Source organism: Dreissena polymorpha, chromosome 13 (assembly GCF_020536995.1).
Source record: "Dreissena polymorpha isolate Duluth1 chromosome 13, UMN_Dpol_1.0, whole genome shotgun sequence".
NCBI lineage: Eukaryota > Metazoa > Mollusca > Bivalvia > Myida > Dreissenidae > Dreissena > Dreissena polymorpha.
This window is the reverse complement of record NC_068367.1, coordinates 13,993,574-14,012,782: the sequence shown is the minus strand read 5'-3', so window position 1 is coordinate 14,012,782 and position 19,209 is coordinate 13,993,574. Positions and strand designations below refer to the sequence as shown.

Genomic DNA, 19,209 nt, shown 5'->3' with positions numbered 1-19,209 from the left:
AGGTAAAATGATTTGACAAGGACGAAACAAAAAAGTTCTTATATTGCACTTTTTATTGCAAAAAAATCACCAGTTCAAATATATGTGATTACGCCAGTCGATAAATAAATGCACTTAAAAAACCAGTTCATTAACATAATTTTATTATACGTTTGAGTACCTTAGTCGATAATTATTTGCACTTATATCACCAATACATAAATATGTTATACGTGTGAATGTATAAGTCGATAAATAATTGCACTTAAATCACCAGTACAAAAATATCTGATACATTTTTAAACGTTATTCGATACATAATAGTATTGCATTTAAATCACCAACACTTAAATGTGATAAGATTGTATTCTTAAGTCGATAAATTATTGCACGTTAATCACCAGTACACAAATATGTGATACGTTTTTATCAAACGTCAGTCGATAAATAATTGCACTTATTCCAAGGCCAGCAAATGTAAATAAATTAAAAAAACGTATAAAACAATGTTCAGGCACATAAAGGTAACATACAAATGCATTTCAAGTCAGCATAAATCGTTCGACATTCAATAATAGCCACATCAACAGGCGCATTTTTAGTTGTGATTTTTATAAATATTTATACTGCGTTCATACCGAAAAATCGCCCAAAGGTCTGAAACAATTAGGCACATTATAACAATGTCTTAAAAAACATAAACTATTTTTGATTGCTGACAACAGTATTCTTTAATATTTATATACTTAATACACTTAATCTCCAGATAACTTGAGAAATATGGTTGACCTCAAACTCCGCGCAGAGGTTTGACTGGAACAAGCACAATCTCAACTCAGAGTTGTCGTTCAATGCTCTTACATAAAATGAGCCTTGTTCTGAGAAAACTGGGCTTAATGCATGTGCGTAAAGAGTCGTCCCAGATTAGCCTGTGCAGTCCGCACAGGCTAATCAGGGACGACACTTTCCGCTGTAATGGTATTTTAGTTTCAAGGAAGTCCTTCCTTACCGAAAATCAAGTTAAGGCGGAAAAAGTCGTCCCTGTTTAGCCTGTGCGGACTGCACAGGCTAATCTGGGATGACACTTTACGCACATGCATTAAGCCCTGTTTTCACAGAACACGACTCTAACGTGAATGAAAGTTATTTAATCGTCGTGCAATAGATTGAAACCAGGATACATAGCTCTTTCAAATCCCTGCCGTTACAACCAACCACGTCCTGATAGCTGAGCCACGTGGTAGAATAATTTTCCAGTTGTTACTGTCCGTTTTTAAATTTAGATCATTTATTTGTGTAGTATGAACCGGAACTTATACAAAATTTTCAAATTATAAAAAAATATACTACTTTTCATTACATAATACTTAAAACAAAATCCTTCCATATCTGGTCGGATTTTTATATAGCAGAGATAGTATGAGAAAACATGGAACGAAAACTTTGCGTGGAGATTGGGTTGATCCCTGATCTAGTGTTCTGTAGTCGTTTGTGTGTCGGTTTAGTCGTGATATTGTCCTACATTTTAAAGACTAGAATGATGCAAAACAAAATGCTTAAAGTTGGTATGTTGCATTAGTCCTTACTCTCTTCGTTATTGTTTTGACAATTCATAACTTTGAACTCCGACAACACAAACTAAAAAGAACTACTTTCTATCTGCAAATATTCCGCGTTGTTATTAATTAAATATCAGTATCCCGTAAGTCGTATAATTAATGGTACACAAAAAGATCTACAAAATACGTGTCAATCCCGCGCTATTTTCGCATTGGTTATTGTTTTATTAGAATGTAAAAATCATTATCGAGGTTCCTAATTTATAGGAAAAGGTCTATCGTGTCATCTGGTCAAACATGTTGGAACTTCCCGACAAAAAGGACATATCGGTCTCAGCCATTTGATCCACCAGCGAGTCCATTATCGCACAGTGTTGACCGTAGCATTGATTCATGACGCCTTGTTGGCTCATCTCAAGCTGATCATACGGGGCGCTACTATGACGATAAGTCTCCATTACATTATCACAGCGCATGAAACCCGATGACGTCATAGCCTCGACTTGGAGACTGTTGTCTGGGGTGTAACCCTGGAGCGGACTCATTATCCGAGGTGAAACGTACCCGTTCACCATAGAAGGCACGCTTGATTGAGGCATGTGGTTAAGAGAAGGCATAGAATAACACGTGTTTCCTCTGGACGGTGAATAGCTGTCATATCCGGTGAAATCATGGTTTGCATAGTCACTGGTTCCTAGCAGTGGATTCACGTAGTCTACAGAGGAGTTTTCATATAAAAACTGATACGATTTCGAATAAGAGGCGGACTCCGGAAGTAGAGTCCGGGGATTCAACTGCAGACATCCTGCAACAAGATTCATAGTGTTCTGGGACAACCCCTTTGACAAGGCTTTCGCGAAGGTCACACCGTCCGGTCTGACACCTGATTTGAGGATATTCGCCAGAGCGCTGATATAGTTACAAGCGAGGCGGAGTGTTTCTATTTTTGAAAGTTTCTGTGTTTTTGAATAACACGGCACGTGTTTACGCAGGTTATCCAACGCATCATTAAGACCGTGCATTCTGTTTCTTTCGCGCGTATTTGCTTTCACTCTACGCATCCGCAAACGCAGCAGTCTTGCTTTCGTCATCTTCTTTTTCTTTGGTCCTCGCTTCTTCGGAACCTTCTGCGTATCATCGGCATCTTTCGCACTTTTCGTCACCGCTTTTTGGATTTCGTCGTCTCCAATTGGTGACTTGCCAATCTCGTCGAACTCCGAGAGGTCAAGGTCATCCTCGATTTGAAAGTCCGAGTCATCCTCGCATTCTATGTCGTCATGGAGAACTGAACGCGTCGGCATCGCTGGAAAAGGCACATTAGTATTGAAAAGTATGGATATTATAATGCATGTTATTGGACGCGGATTTGTGTTATTTTAAAGGGGCCTTTTCACAGATTTTGGCATTTTTTAACTTATTCATTAAATGCTTTATATCGATAAATGTAAACATTGGATCGTAAAAGCTCCAGTAAAAAATCAAGAATAAAATTAAAAAAAGGAAAAGAACATTGCCCGGACCAGGTTTCGAACCAGTGACCCCTGGAGTCCTGCCAGAGTCCTGAAGTAAAAACGCTTTAGCCTACTGAGCTATTCCGCCGAGTAATAAGTTGAACGTATTTTATACCTTATATAAGCAATCTTCGTAGTTTCACAAAATTTAACGACAAAAACAGAACTCTCCAAATTATTCAATCGTTTCGCGTTGCAACGCTTTATAATTTTTAGGTTTTAAAATCGTCAAAAGATGCATATAATGGCTCTATTAGACCATGGTAAATGTTCAGTATTACTGTTTCCTCACAAATATCATAACTAAAACGAAAATTTGCGAATCTGAAACAACTTTTTTCAATTTTGTCAATTTACCAAAGCGTGAAAAGATCCCTTTAAATAGGTCATTAGATGACGCATCGAAACGAGATTAAACTTAATACCTCAATAGCTTAAACAAAAGCATAAAATGAAATGGAAAGCCTGCTAAGAATAAGAAATTAACGTCATGGCCATGTTTGAAAGCCGTGTTTCAATGATAATTCGTGTCAGTGATTTTTTTATTTTATTTGGACATACGTACACGATGACTATATTGACCCAACTTTATTCAACATTTAAAAACGACAAGCTGATTTCGCATGTAAAGCTAGTAGCCGGGTTATTTTTTCATGTCAATACAAACGCCCGTCTTGCTTCGACAAATACCGTCATCCCGCGCAAAACAGTATTTGCTTAAAGGGGCCTTGTTGACGTTTTTGGTAAATTGACAAAAATGAAAAGAAATGATTCAGACTTGCTATTTTCGTTGCAGTTATGATAATTGCGAGGAAACAGTAATACTTAACGTTTATTATGCTCTAAAAAAATCCATCTTTTGACGATTAAAAAACCTGAAAATTATATAGAGGATTTTTGTTGGATTTGGTCGAATATCGATTTTAATTCACGAATGATCATAGAAAATATATTTTTTTATGATCACGAGTGAATAAACATAGATATTCAACCGAATCCAACAAATTTTCTTTTTGTATGATTACAAATTATTATTATTTTATTTTTGCCATTCCAGAATCAAATTCCCTTTTGGGCGCCCGAAATGTCATTACATGTATGTTCAAGGGAAGCTACTCCGTATGTTGTTATAAATATCCAATGCAGAGTAGTCGCCCTTGGTAAAATTGTGGTTCACAATAGCGAAACCAAACGTATCCAAAAAATAGCTCCAGTCAAGCAATTAAAGTTATCGATAATTTTCAATGGTAATTTTCACTGTTTGAAACGAAACAAAACGTATCCAAAAATAGGTCCGGTAAAACAATTAAAAAGTATCGATATTTTTCACCTTTAATTTTCACTGTTTGAAACAGTGAATTATCAGTTTTAATTCTATGATATTTCTCTATAAACCACTGGAAAGCATTAAAATAAATAACGTTACAAACGCGAAACGATTGAATAATTTGGAGAGTTCTGTTGTAATCACAATATGCTGTGACATTACGAGGATTGCTTATACAGTGTATCAATTACACAAATATTGTATAAACACTGATGGCAGAGCGGCATAATTGTTAAACTTTTACTCCAAGGGTTAGTGGTTCGAGCCCAGTTGTGTGTTACTTTTTCTTTCTTATTTTTATTACAGCAACTATTTAATTCAAATGTTTACACTTATCAAAATGAAAGTTTTTAATGACAAGATTTAATACATGCCGAAATCTGTGAAAAGCTTTTATCGTATCTTTAGTTTCCAGGAAGTCCCTCCTTACCAAAAATCAAGTTTAGGCGGAAAGTGTCGTCCCTAATTAGCCTATGCGGTTTGCACAGGCTAATCTGGGACGACACTTTACGCACATGCATTATGTCCAGTTTTCTCAGAACACGACTCAATTTTACATAGATACTTACAATATGATTCTATGTTTTAAACTTTTGTACGCGACACCTAAACACATTAAAGAGATCGCCCCGCAGCGGAGCAAAGCAAGATCAAAGGCCACAAACTTCGTTTCGCCGGCATGTTCCTTTTCCGTTATCAAGGACCTGTTAAAATCAAGATCAGCAATTATTGGATTCAATGCGAAGACAGATTATTTATTAATGTCTGAAGAAGCGATCTTAACAATAAAGATCCCCTACACGCACAATTCAATTGCCTTTTGTGTTCAGAAATCCTATTCGTCAAAGGTGACCACCAAATGTGCAATGCACGCATGCGCACTGGTTCTACTTTCGGTTTATGACAACGACTACGCATGCGCGGTGGTCACATCGGTTTAAAACGAGGCGCATAATGATTAATCAGCACGGGACAGATTTTCGAGAGCGGGAGATGTGTATCGATTGGATTGTTTTATGTTGCTAGGACAATATAATGTGACGAAAAATGAGAGACACTTCTGTCTGTTTGATGTTGCTGATTATACTGCAATCTGTTCAACATTTGATACAATTGATCTTGGTTTTAACGGTAAAATTATTTTTTTAGGTATTTAGGAGAAGTCGGTAAAGACATGAATTTTGGTTATCTACAGAAGCGAAGAAGATCGCCGCTGAAATGATTTAGCTAGAAAGGTTACCGTTAATCAGCTGCATTATATTATAATTCTTTTTCGGTTATTCCATTTAGCGATTTTTCACCGGGCAAGCAGAGTCCGGAGGTCTTATAAGCACAGCTTAGTAATATCGACCCGATAAATTTTCTCCATCGGTCTCTGTAACGATGCCGGGTAGATATGATCTACCGGCCCTGTTTGCACGGTGTATAAAGTAGTTATTATTCTATGCGAATTTCGAAAACGTTTCACCCACTGCAACTATTATCGCTTCCCGTCGCTATTTTTTCCATAAGTTAAAATAACACTTTATAAACATGTTTATACAAGCGAGTCCATGCTTTACTTACGCCGTTTCATGAACTTGTAAAATGCGAAGCAAAATAAATCATCAACGATATCACCATTTCGTACTAGACGACGCTATGAAATGGTGCGCATTACATAGATAAACAACCCATTGCTTTTTGACGTCGATTGTTTCATTTACAAGCACTGACGTTCATTCGGTACATAGATTTTGGCCCAGTCATGTCGCGACGTGACAACAACGACCCGCCCCGATTCAGGTCGTGTAACAAGTCATTTTCACATGTATTTGTAACTAGAGGTATTTGTAGTAACACGCCTTATTATTAATACATATTGGAAAAATAACGTATTAATTGTAATAGTGGGAATTGCGCTGAAGAATATTCATATGAGCCGCGTTCAGAGAAAACTGGGCTTAATGCATGTGCGTAAAGTGTCGTCCTAGATTAGCCTGTGCAGTCCGCATAGGCTAATAAGGGACGACACTTTCCGCTTTTATGGTATTTTTGGTTTCAAGGAAGTCCCTCCTTACCGAAAATCAAGTTTAGGCGGAAAGTGTCGTCCCTGATTAGCCTGTGCGGACTGCACAGGCTAATCTGGGACGACACTTTACGCACATGCATTAAGCCCAGTTTTCTCAGAACGCGACTCATGTATATAAAATTAATAATGGTGTTGGTGGCTATGGTGGTGATTCTGTTAATGCCGACGACGATTATGGAATGACGATGTCAGTTATGAAATGGAAATCAAAGATGGATATCAAAGGTTAATGACTACTTTCAAAACAATGAGACCATTAAACTGCTTTTTTATACAAACCATAGCGTTCGAAATGTCACTGGCTGGATTCATTAATTTCAATTAGTCAGATAAGGTTACACTATAAATTCTGTTACCCTACTGCACGGTCATAAAAGTGCATTAAATGGTTGAATGGTATGTGACGCGAACGCGCACGTGACTTGGTTACACCCGCGCTGGCGCGCTGTTGTTAGTTTTCCGATGAGACTGAAAACAAATTTGTTTCGTCAAACAATATTTGTGGTCATGAATATGATATACAGGTACACGCAATTAAAAATATATGAAGACATTTAAAACTGTTCATAAATTCACTCTCAATTGACATTGATAAATAAACATTCAATTTACAGCACCAGGACACTAATTTGAGTTCTTGTATCCGTATATGTATAGGTATGTATATAACTTTATTTCCTCCAAATATATGAAAAGCTGAACAAATAATAAGACACACGTTTGTAATAGTTAACAAAAAGCATAAGAGTAATATGTATACATAGTACAAAATCACATAATACGTCAGCGATCAACACAGTAAACATTGACATTATAAACAGAGAAAACTTAGATACACATGTTTGAACTATTATTTATAGGCATGGAATTAAATAAAATTGATATTGTTAAGGAAAATAAACCTCCCAGAGGTCATCGAAACAGAAAAAAAAACAATACGCATATGGTATAAACACTAAGCATATAACATCATAGTGCAGCAATATATAAGGGAATTAGTGAGTACGCATGACGCACATTCACATGTATTGTCAAACCAATGCTGATCAAAGCATATGCGAAAACAATCTTGCATTCAAGGTACGAACACGAAATTCTAAAATAACCTCTGTTTACTGATCATGCACTCATAACGAATTTCGGCAAGGCTGATAGCAAATAAGAGACAGACTGGTTAACAAGTTACGACAATAAATTCTAGAATACATTCTCTTAAGTATTTACGACTACAGTGCCCAAGCAAGTTTTTTTTTACTTTTTAGACGTATCCGTTTAGCCCACAATATAACGTTTAAACTTTTAAGCATTGTAAAATTTTACGCGCCTGTGTTAAGGAACGTTTGACACAACAATACGTCTGCTTGTTGTTCAAGCGGAAAACTGCACCATTGTTAGTAGAAGTCTACCCCGCATGTTTGAATGACGAATGCCATCATGCGTGTTATGTGGGAATTATTATAAGGGCAGAAAAAAGTGAGTGTTCAATTATTATTTTTCACACCATCGTGAGCACTGTTCCGCGAAGTTGTCAGTTCTGCTTGATTAACAGGAAAAATACAATATTCACGAATAAGTAATTGAAAATGTTGTTCAGTACAATGCCGTTGGTAAACGTTTCCTGCAAAATTTTATTGTCATTAAGATATTTCTAAACTGCTGCACCATATAACGGAGACTTCTATCGCTAAGTGCGACAGAGTTATTTTTGAAAGCTTTTCGCCTTATCAGTTTCAACTCTTAGAGTTAAGATACGGCCATCGATTTCGCTAACGCGGACCCCAGTAAAGTCATATTTATATGCGCCCTTAAGTGTTCGGTACACAAAATAAAACATACTTCACGGCGGCCGTCGCCAATGACGTTGTTAACAGTACTTTGTTTCCATGGCGAAAATGCTCAATAGCTGATGATTTCGGATCAGAATTAAGCCAATCAAAAGTTGCCTTGTTAATGGCGAGTGCTTATTGGCTAAGTTATGTATGCAGACAGTTCATGCATTTTTAATGCTGCGCTGGTAAGCAGTGTACAAGCAATATTAAACGATACGTTATGTTTAAGTTCAGTAAATACATCGGACGGTGATTTTCATCATATGACTTTATTTATCGAAATCGTAACTTATATTGAAAAAAGTAAAACTAATTGTACACTTGTTTCTTTATATACCGGTTAGTTTAATCGAAATTCCAGAAATATCGTCCTGAAACATGGTCTTTAAAACTAGAAATACTTTATTGATCACGCAATTTGATTGACTTGTTTGATCAAATTGATAATGTTTTAGAACATTTTAAAATTAATAATTTTTGTTCGTAAAATTCGCAATTCATTTTTGTTGTTGATTTTCTCAGTTATAATAAATGTCAATCAGAATCGGAATTTAACATTTATATAATTCTATTTCCTCCAAAAGGAATACACCGAGTACCCTGAATGGAGGCTGTCCTAGTTGGGCAAATTATTTCAAGGTTAATACCACATAGCGTGCAGCCATTAGAAGATGAATATGCTCGTTATAAAAATTCGCAATCCTTTTATTTATTTTGTTGTTGATATTCTCAGTTATGGAAAATGCTATTAAAATCAGTTAAAATTGTAAGGTACTGATCTGGGTTTTTTTTGTTTTGACTGAGTTTTGAGTCACACGTGGGTATTTACTGAAATAATACTAGTTTCTTACTTTTACGGTATATAGTATATACACATGGTTTATATGAAATAATGATGTTTATACCGGTTGAAATCACTCTATATTCAAGCAAGTTATCTGTTTAACCCATTTATGCCAAGCGTCTAGAAAAAAGGCATAGGCAAACAGCGTAGACCCAGATGAGACGCCGCATGATGCGGCGTGTCATCAGGGTCTGCGCTGTTTGCTTACAGGAATTTCTGTAAGAAATATTCTAAATATAGAAATAAATATACTAGATATCCCTAATTTTTTAAATAAATTGATCCAATTTAGAAGGATGGGAGAGTCCACTAGGTATAAATGGGTTAAACGATGCAAATATAGTTTTCGGTGTTCGTCAGTGTTCACATGAAACTTTTCTCGTTTAAAATCCAAGGCGTCATTTAAGGACACTTTCAGAAAATGTATTTGTCTTCAATACTTATAAAGTTGCAGCTAAGTAATTTGTTTGCTAAGAAATGTTCACGTTAGGTTATCATTTAAACAAGAAGAACTAGTAAGATGAATTATGGATACATTCTCGTAGAATATTTCAAAATATTTGTTTCTGTTATATGCGTGAACATTGGTCACTTTATGATATTATGGACTTCTTGCACTCCAAACAAGAAAGACGAAAGTTCTTTACGCTTAGATCTATGGGGACGCACTTTTTTCGATTCGTAACATAACTGTTATAATCCTCAACTGCTTTCGACGGTCACTTCGTGTTCTTTAGTTTTGGTCGCTCTTTTATTATTTAAGATTTGAAAACTCCAGTTATGAACATTTCCACTGGGCTCGACATTTGATTTATCTTTGAAAGTCTCCATGGAGAAGAGATGTCGTAATTTGTAATGTTTATTCGCCCCACGTCGGCAAGCCCTTAGAAATGCGGTTTCGTAATGATTATGTTCCGGAAAACTCCTAATTCACTTAACATTAATAAATTCGATTAATGACATTATAGAAATCTTGCCATTTGGTAACATTTCAGTTTGAAAGGACGCCATATGCCCACTGGTTTGCTGGTCTCTGCTGTCGTTACTAAATACTGCCAAATATCGGGACATCTCGACTATGCCGAGATCTCCCGCGAGACAAATTACGTCATTAATTACGGACCGAGTCCAGACGACAAATTTAAATATTTCGGAACAATAGCTTCGCATCTACCCATCTGTCAGTCTGAAAATTTTACCGATATCTTTAGAAAACTATTCCAAGAAAGTGGATTAGCGCTCAAGATTGGGTTTATGAAATGTCTAGTCTCGCGCTGTGAAATTCAATACTGGTTTTAATAATCATCAAATCGACTGGTTTCGGATCAAAAAGATCATAGTTCCGCAGACGCTCTCGCGTGAAATTCGAGCGGCGCTCGAACAATTGTGGGGTTTCGGCTATCGGAAGTTGCACAAAATAACTCATTATTAGCCTATAAACGACATGTTCCGGAGGCAACCCGTTATTAAGCAATACTAATAAATATCGCATTCCGGATTATTAACTGCGGATAAAAGCTATTTTTGCGAATTGCTCAAAAGAAAATCGCTTACCTCTTAATAATTTTGGTAAAAATCCAATTAAGGTTTTGAAACCAATAATCGGCGAGCAACCACTATTTGATATCACGAGAAATGCTTAAATGAATAGCATAGGTTCCGTCATGGCCATATGGTATCAAAATATACTTAATGCATTCTGAGTTTTACGCTTGTAATAAATTGAATATTTTCTGTATAAAAAATATTAAAACCGGCTTCTTTAAAAACATGGCTGCTGGTTAATCTAAAATGTATGTGTTAAAAAATATTTCCGGATATTCAATTTAAATTAAAATGCCAATTACATCTATCTACTTGAAAGCATTCCGCCATCATTTGTCATGAAACCTGACCTTGTGGTATTTTGTATTGTTTGTGCGTGTGTGTGTGGGAAGGGGGTGGGACACAGGACCGTGTCCTCCTATTCCGTCGCTTTTTGGTATGTTTGGTTAGGTAACCAACAGCCAATCACAAGCGTCTTGGCGTATAACAGAATTTTTATCACATAGGCGGAACTTTGCTGTCGAGCTATAGATTGTATAAGGTCCCTCTGCTCAGGAGTTTTAGGTCTTATGCATTACGACCGGTATTCCCAGAGAGTTTTAAGCATATGCATTACGACCGGTATTCCCAGAGAGTTTTAGGCATATGCATTACGACCGGTATTCCCAGAGAGTTTTAGGCATGTGCATTACGACCGGTATTCCCAGAGAGTTTTAGGCATATGCATTACGACCGGTATTCCCAGAGAGTTTTAGGCATATGCATTACGACCGGTATTCCCAGAGAGTTTTAGGCATATGCATTACGACCGGTATTCCCAGAGAGTTTTAGGCATATGCATTACGACCGGTATTCCCAGAGAGTTTTAGGCATATGCATTACGACCGGTATTCCCAGAGAGTTTTAGGCATATGCATTACGACCGGTATTCCCAGAGAGTTTTAGGCATATGCATTACGACCGGTATTCCCAGAGCCCTGCTCATATTGTCATATTTGGATTCGAGTAAATTTCCCAGCGTCCCTGTCTAATCTACCCGTACGAAAAAAGTTCGAAACATAGCTGCAATTCCCAGCTGTTCCTTTTTAGTGAAACTGGAACACTTTCATTATTGGTGAGGTCTGAGGTAGGGAGGGTGGACGAACCCAAACTTGTCCGGTATGTCCTACACAACTAACATCTCTTAACTCCCGTGTAAGAACAGACCCCGGGTCAAAACGGCGAGATCAAGTTGGCATTCCAAACAACCCGACTATGCAAAAACATAAACTGTAAAATAGCTTGACTAATTTTAGTCCCCAAAAATCTAGCTTATGAAACTTTACATGAAAATAGAAGGTAGACAAATCCGTTTTGTTCTTTCACCTCAACAAGTAACATTTCTTCGACAAGGTTATCAGGAAAAACCTGTTCGAAAGTTTATGCACTGTGTAATTGGAGCATATAAACACATAGAAATAAATGTGCGCATTCGCGCATACTGGTCTGGACTACCCTGTCCGCTAATGCGACCACGAAATCTTGCTTGACTTTATAGCGGACACAATTTCTCCCGACCAGACTGGGCGAATGCGCAGGCATGTCTTTAGCTACGCAGTCAACGAGAGCGCCGATGGCGCTGAAAGCATAGTTGCAAGATACAGGGAAGATGCTGCTGAAGTAAATGTTTAGGTCAAAATATACTAAATAGTTTCCTTATATGTTTCGATGTAAAAGCGACAACTTTGAGCGAAAATAAATACAAAATTTTGCACAAAGAGACCCCCATAACCATACCTTTTCTTGACGGGCATTCTTAGCTGAATCGATTTAAGCAATAAAAAAGATTTGTCATGTTCAAACCAAAAACAAATTCGACTCAAATCAAAATCGACTGTTTTTGCGCCTTTTTCGGCCGTTTTCTAGTGGATTGTAACCTTTTGCAGTGCCATTTTTTACTTTAATCTCCAACTTTATCCTATTTCAGGGATTAAGTAGTGAACACCTATGCTTCCCCTATCAATATCTCCAAACGATAAAACCAGAACAAAGTGTACAACATGCCTTCGAGGAAAATATGATGATTTGTTTAGAAAGTACAGCCCTTCATGACTCGATTATTTAGTATATTGTAGCCTTAACGATTGCTGACATCACGAGTCGCCCCCCTTGTTAACAAAATGCTCTATTTTTAGAAACGGGAATTCCAAATAGTGACGAATGTGAATGGTTACAAAATGACATAACTATGAAATAAATACGTAGAATTACATTATTTCACGCATACCATTATGCAACCATCCGTTTTCTTTTCCGACTTGATACATTTACAGCTTTCCATTTAATATTTTACAGACACAGCACTCGTCCAGAATTCACGCGAATCCATTAAATCCGATGCCACATTTAAACCGTTAACTCTACTCGTAACGTAAATTTCTGGCTCAAAGTAAAACATTTTAACTTCAATTAACACATCTCTTACTTTTAAACTCTACTTCATCAAATCCATAGAAAGGCACGTCAGAATCCATGTCATAAATCAGGAAACATTCATCGTACTCCGCCATTTTTTACACATTTTCAAAGAATAAAAGTGCTTTATGCCCCACTTCCTGCTGAGAATATGTTTTAATTTCTATTTATAATTAACCGATGAAATGTTCCATATACTTTAACCAGGGCCTTATTAATTCATTTATGTAAACATTTGACCTCTCACAGAACAGTAAACGAAGGAAATAGAAATTGGGATCCCATATTGATCTAAATTAGGTGTGAGGTCACTATCAACAAGAACAGAATTGTTTTACGAACGAAATTTGTTCTAGGTTATAAGAAGATTTTTTGACATAAAACGGTCTTAGAAAAATTCACTAAAAACGGTGTCAGTAATATTCTTGGAAGAAAACGTTAGAAAAACGTTTCCCCCCAAAAAATTGTAAGAATTACCATATGCTAAATTAAATAGATATTTCGTCTGATTTTTGATCAGGTAAGGCTTCAGAAAGGTTAACCGACCGATGTGGATTTTCAAAATGTGGTATATACCTTAAGCATAGGTGCAAGCACCTATGCTAAAAATGGCATGGTCACACGACACATTGTAATATATGTTGATTTCAATGTCTACAAAACGACTGCATCAGTCCCTGATACAGCTGGAACGACGACAAAATGTATTGTGTATATACATATTCACATGTTGTTATCCACATAACGAAAGAAGACAATTATATCATAAATCGTTTCAATCAGCTATTAGCTAATAACATATTAGATGTCGGTAATTAGTTCGTGTTTTCTACGCTATATCATCATTATCGCATCTGTTAATTGAGTTCATGATCGAGCTAGTTACCGCACAATGAATTTTAACCGCATTCGATTCACCTGTGATGTCGCTATTTGAGCGATTGACAATAAAAACGCTGTTCATTTTTTTTTATACAATTATTAACAAGTTATTATTAGAGATATATTTGAGATTGTATCTTAATTTGTTTGTTGATTGGCCTTTATTCGACGAGAAAAAAGCATTTTTTAGGCGTTTGTACAATCAATCAGGAAATCGCCTACGGTACTAAAATTGGCAATAACGTATACTTTCTAGTTTATGTATGATAATATAAACTATTAATCTAGCAATTTTGAATTTTGATCGATTTTCTATAAAGTATCGTTCGTTTTTTGTCTGGTCTCATTGAAGCCGGAATGCCGGGTAACTATTTTTTCATCCGCATTCCGAATAGTATGCTTTTCATGGGTGTTTAATTTGGCCAACATGCCCAGCACGTGCTTGACATCCGGTTCGCATTTACGGAGGACATCTGTGATTATCGAGTTGTTGACTTGTGGCTAAGTATTTTCTTTTCACTAAGTTATTCGATGTTTCCCATATACAAAGAAAGAAAACAACTATTTCCTGCGTGCAGAAAAATCTAGTTTTTATTTCAATGGCAGAATAATAGTGGACATGTTAGAACCAAAATGTATTTATCATTGTCGGCCAATTAACAGCGATGTTTCCGTTTTGCCAATTAAAAGTATGTTTTTTGGCAAATAAACAGTGATTGCCGGTTTTTCGTTTAGCCAAATAGATCTACCGGGTAATCGAAATAGTATTTTTAAATAAAATAACATATTTCTTAACTTGAGTCTTTTCAGTCTGTGCAATTGAGTCTTGGAATTAAGAGAAAAGTATTCTTCCTTTGAAATAACACTTGCTTTTAATTGGGTCCAGCTTTTTTGTTCACTATTTATAGCGTTGTCTTTTATTTCCACATACAATCCTTATTCAAAGTTACGAAAAGTTTTTGTTACATTTCAAAATTTGGATACTGAGGTTACATATGCCAATTAGATATCTCAAGACCTTAACAAGGAAATTGTGCTGCAACTTTCATTTCTTTAAATTGTAATGTATGTATTTCAGAATCATAATTCGTTGGAATTTTTAATAGCAATCCACTCAGAAAGTTTTAAACGCGGTATATTTAATGAAAAAATTGAATGTAATTTGTCACATTGATTAGGAAAGTCGATAAATGTGCAGATGTGTTTTAAAAGAAAACTGAAGTGCAGTAGCCGTCATCCATGGTCATAAGGTCCACTCGATGTTCAATAGCCAGTTGCAACTGACCAATGGTCACGTGATAAGATATCGCGTGTTCAAGATAATTTATATCTTTATTTTGCTAAATATATCGATCTTAAGCTGTCACTTGACACGTATTAATGTACTCTAGAGTTGGTTAATATTGACGCTGCAGTTGTATTAAGTGGGTGCATAAATATGTCAGCGAATTTTCAGATTGCTACAGCAATTTGACGTCGATTTATATCCACGAAATGCACGAGGCGCGATGTTGGAGTTCGACTTAAGTGTGCCATTTAGGTGTTGAGAAAAAATAATTCATCGCGCCATTTTCACTGGCAAGGCATTAACAATTATGCAAGCGTTCAAAAGATGAATTTTAATGAAATAGATACTATCCGCATTTGCAATTTAAGTGTAGAGAAGAAATAATTTATCGCGCCACTCCCTAAACAAGCATTTACCATTATATAAGAGTTCAAATGATGACTTACTGAAAGGATTAGAAAAAGTTAGCGAATTCCGGAAGTTTTGTCACATGCTTAAAAATAAAAAAACACATTGATTGAAATAACATTACTAGCATAAATGTATTGTGTCTTCAATGAACAACTTTACATGAATTCTTTGAAATAATAACGCGTTTATTACACTGTTCGTCCATATTGTGCGGACACGGTGCCTCTGCCACATGACTTTTTAAGATCTGTGTTTGGAGAACAAACCGCGACCCAGTTTTTTTATGATGTCTTTTTTTTTTAAATATATATTTCACCTTTTTTAATGGGATAAAGTGGAGAGCCCGCTCATTCGTGAGAGTGTTCTATAGGTATCATGATCTTTTTAAACAAATAAGTATTTTTTCAGCAAAGTGCAACCGCGCGTTTGTAATATGAAGTCACAACACTGATCCGACATTTTCCTAACCGTTCAAACGCGCGGTTGCACTTTACTGAAAAAAATACGATTTGTTTAAAAAGATCATAGAAAACTCTTACGAATGAGCGGGCTCTCCACTTCATCCCTTTAAAAATGGTAAAATATTTAAAAAGAGATCCTTAAAAATGTTAACTCGGTCGCGCTTTATTGTCCAAACAAAAAGTCACGTGGTATAGGCACCGTGGCGGAGGAGGATGTGGCAAACAGCAAAACATACCATCCGGGCATTATTAAGTTTAGTCGGGCCGCCCAGCTCATTTGGAAGGGAAGTGGACTTCAAATAAGAGGGTTGCATGGCGATCCCGGCACGGCCACATAACTAATTTAGGAAGTGGTCGTGATTTCGTATAGCCGATCATTCGCACTTAACATGAAGGAGGGCAGTTGTACCCATGTGTACCCACAAAATATGTGAGTCTGTGAATTGACTGACGAGATATAAATTACAAATGAATGCGGCGAAAATAATACACAAACTCACACTCACACAAATAAACCAACGGAAAACGACAGTTTTGGTCCACAAAAATAATTCCGAAAGAAAATAGTACCAAAAAAATCGTTTAAATATATACTGCATTATACACAATTCCGTGGTCCTTTATTTATGGCAAGTGACCAATTGTCGAAACAGAACGGCACAATACGAAACAACATACAGACATAGTAGAATAAAGCTGGGATCACCGCCTTGGAACGGTCAATGCAAAGAATTGGGGGGTTTAAACCGGTTTTAGAGCGCTCAACCTCGCACTTGGCCCAGCAATATTCATGATACATCTAAGTGTAAATACAATTTAACATAATAGCATTGCAACTCAAATTAAACAATGATAAAAAAGAATAAAAACACATTCAATTTAATTACCATTTAATTACACATTGGTAGGAAGGAGACCAGAGCAACAGAGTTACAACTTTTTGAGGAACGATGAAATGAAATTACGAACAAGTGTCAACTACGTCCCTTCTTTTTACAAAAAGATTTAAGAATATAGCATCATATAGTTAATATTTCAGATCATCATCGTGCAAATACAGGAAGAAGCAGTTATACTGGGTGTAAAAGATCCATATTACATAGCTTGGCAAACTAACATTAATATATATTGTGTTATAAGGCCCATCCGCGCCGTATGGTGAAATGTCCATAATATCCAGCTATGTAATTTTAATTTAAAGTTATGACATCTTTGGTGGTCTTAGAGTATTGTGCCATGGATTAGGGAAGCGAGTCGGGAGGGGGTTGAGAAATGAACACCCATACCAAAGTCAAATGCGCCAAGGAATTGAACCCGGCTCGCCTAGGCGAGAAACGGGTGCGACTACCGCGGCGCTTACAGGGCCGCATAGTATAGCTCGTTTGGTCGTGTTACCGCAGTTTTGTGTTGAAATATGCGCAGTAATTCAAAAACGGAGTGAATAATGTGTTGTAAGATAAACGGGCCTGTGCCGATGTGACATTTGTAATACATCAGTGATTCAAATGTTGACGTGTTTTTTTTATAAATGGATTTGGTTTGAAGAAAGAGACCATAGATTTAAAAATCAGACAGTATCCCAAAATAAACGATTTTATAGTCTTGAGTTCTATTCATAAGGGTTCGTAATTAAATAATGATAATGATGGTGGTGGTGGTGATGATGATGATGATGATGATGATGATGATGATGATGATGATGATGATGATGATGATGATGATGATGATGATGATGATGATGATGATGGTGGTGGTGGTGGTGGTGGTGGTGGTGGTGGTGGTGGTGGTGAAGAGGATGATGATGATGATGATGATGATGATGATGATGATGATGATGATGATGATGATGATGATGATGATGATGATGATGATGATAATGATTTACTTTAAGCGTAATTTTCCCGACCGATGCACCAACAGCAAAATATGCCGACCTTCTCAAAAACAAAATAATAATAAATTAAAAGAAAGAGGATAATAAAAATAACAACGACAACAACAACAACATAATTTCAGCAATAAAGCTTACAATAAAGCTTCTTCCCTACAATAGTGAATATAAAATTAATAATAAGTATAATAATCCTAAAAATAATAAAACTACTTATCGCGAGAAAAATCATGTCCATAGTTAACTACAAATATCTTACCTATTCGCTTACCTCCGCTGGTTCTGTTTATATAAATTTGTTATCACGTTTTATTTTAGCATTTGAACATATTGATGGTTTTTGATTTGGTTTCTTCTTGGATAAAAGTAACTGTTTATACACAATGTTTATTTCCGAATTCACATATGATGTATTTCTTACTAATTAACAAATATCACACAGCTGGGTTATTTAAAAATTGCGTCTTAGACTTTTGATTACACTATTCCGAAATTCCGTACTTCGATTCCATTAGTTCCTTTTAAAGCAATCTATTGAACAGGCCCCTCCCCCTTGTATCAGAAATTCCAGAGTTTACCGTTAGTAGAGCTAATTATTATGCAAATAATAGCAGGATCCTTAATGCGCTGGCGTGAACCCAGTGTCAGGGCGCGCATCTGTTCGATTTGCCTCGATCTGAAGTTTTGTGCGCATATGGTCAAAATCGATTATGGGAGCTTTGATTTTCAAACGGAAAAAGAACAGTCCCGTTAGAAAATGGAGGGCGGTAATTAAGTTAATAATGATGTCTCTATAAAAAAAATTATTTAATAACAAGAAAAATTAATCGCGAACGGTCAAATGTCTTAAATATGATTGATTCATTTTTTTAGATTATATAAATGATGGGTAGACAATTTCCAAATAGACATTATTCCATATGTATGTAATTCAAAAATCCAATGCTTAAACAGTGTAACAATGCGTAATTTTAACTATATTGTGTAATAATAATACTACATATCAATTTTAATTTAGTTTAAGGGACATATCATTGGCGTACATAGAGTAAGAAAAGGATTTTTATTTAATAACTTAATGGTGGCTTTATACATTATTAAAATATACCGCAATTTTCTCTATTTCAGAAAAGTTCTGGAGTATTGTAAATTTTTAT

General features: G+C 36.1%; 1 protein-coding gene across 1 annotated transcript; it reads right to left on the bottom strand.

Moving 5' to 3' along the window:
- Positions 1-1,065: 1,065 nt before the first annotated feature.
- On the bottom strand, positions 1,066-18,522 carry LOC127855841 (neurogenic differentiation factor 1-like). The gene is made up of 2 exons (XM_052391726.1): positions 18,312-18,522; positions 1,066-2,841 (listed from the first exon to the last, which is right to left on the bottom strand). The coding sequence occupies exon 2, from the start codon at positions 2,837-2,839 to the stop codon at positions 1,814-1,816; it is 1,026 nt and encodes a 341-aa protein (XP_052247686.1). The 5' UTR covers positions 2,840-2,841; positions 18,312-18,522; the 3' UTR covers positions 1,066-1,813.
- Positions 18,523-19,209: the final 687 nt, after the last annotated feature.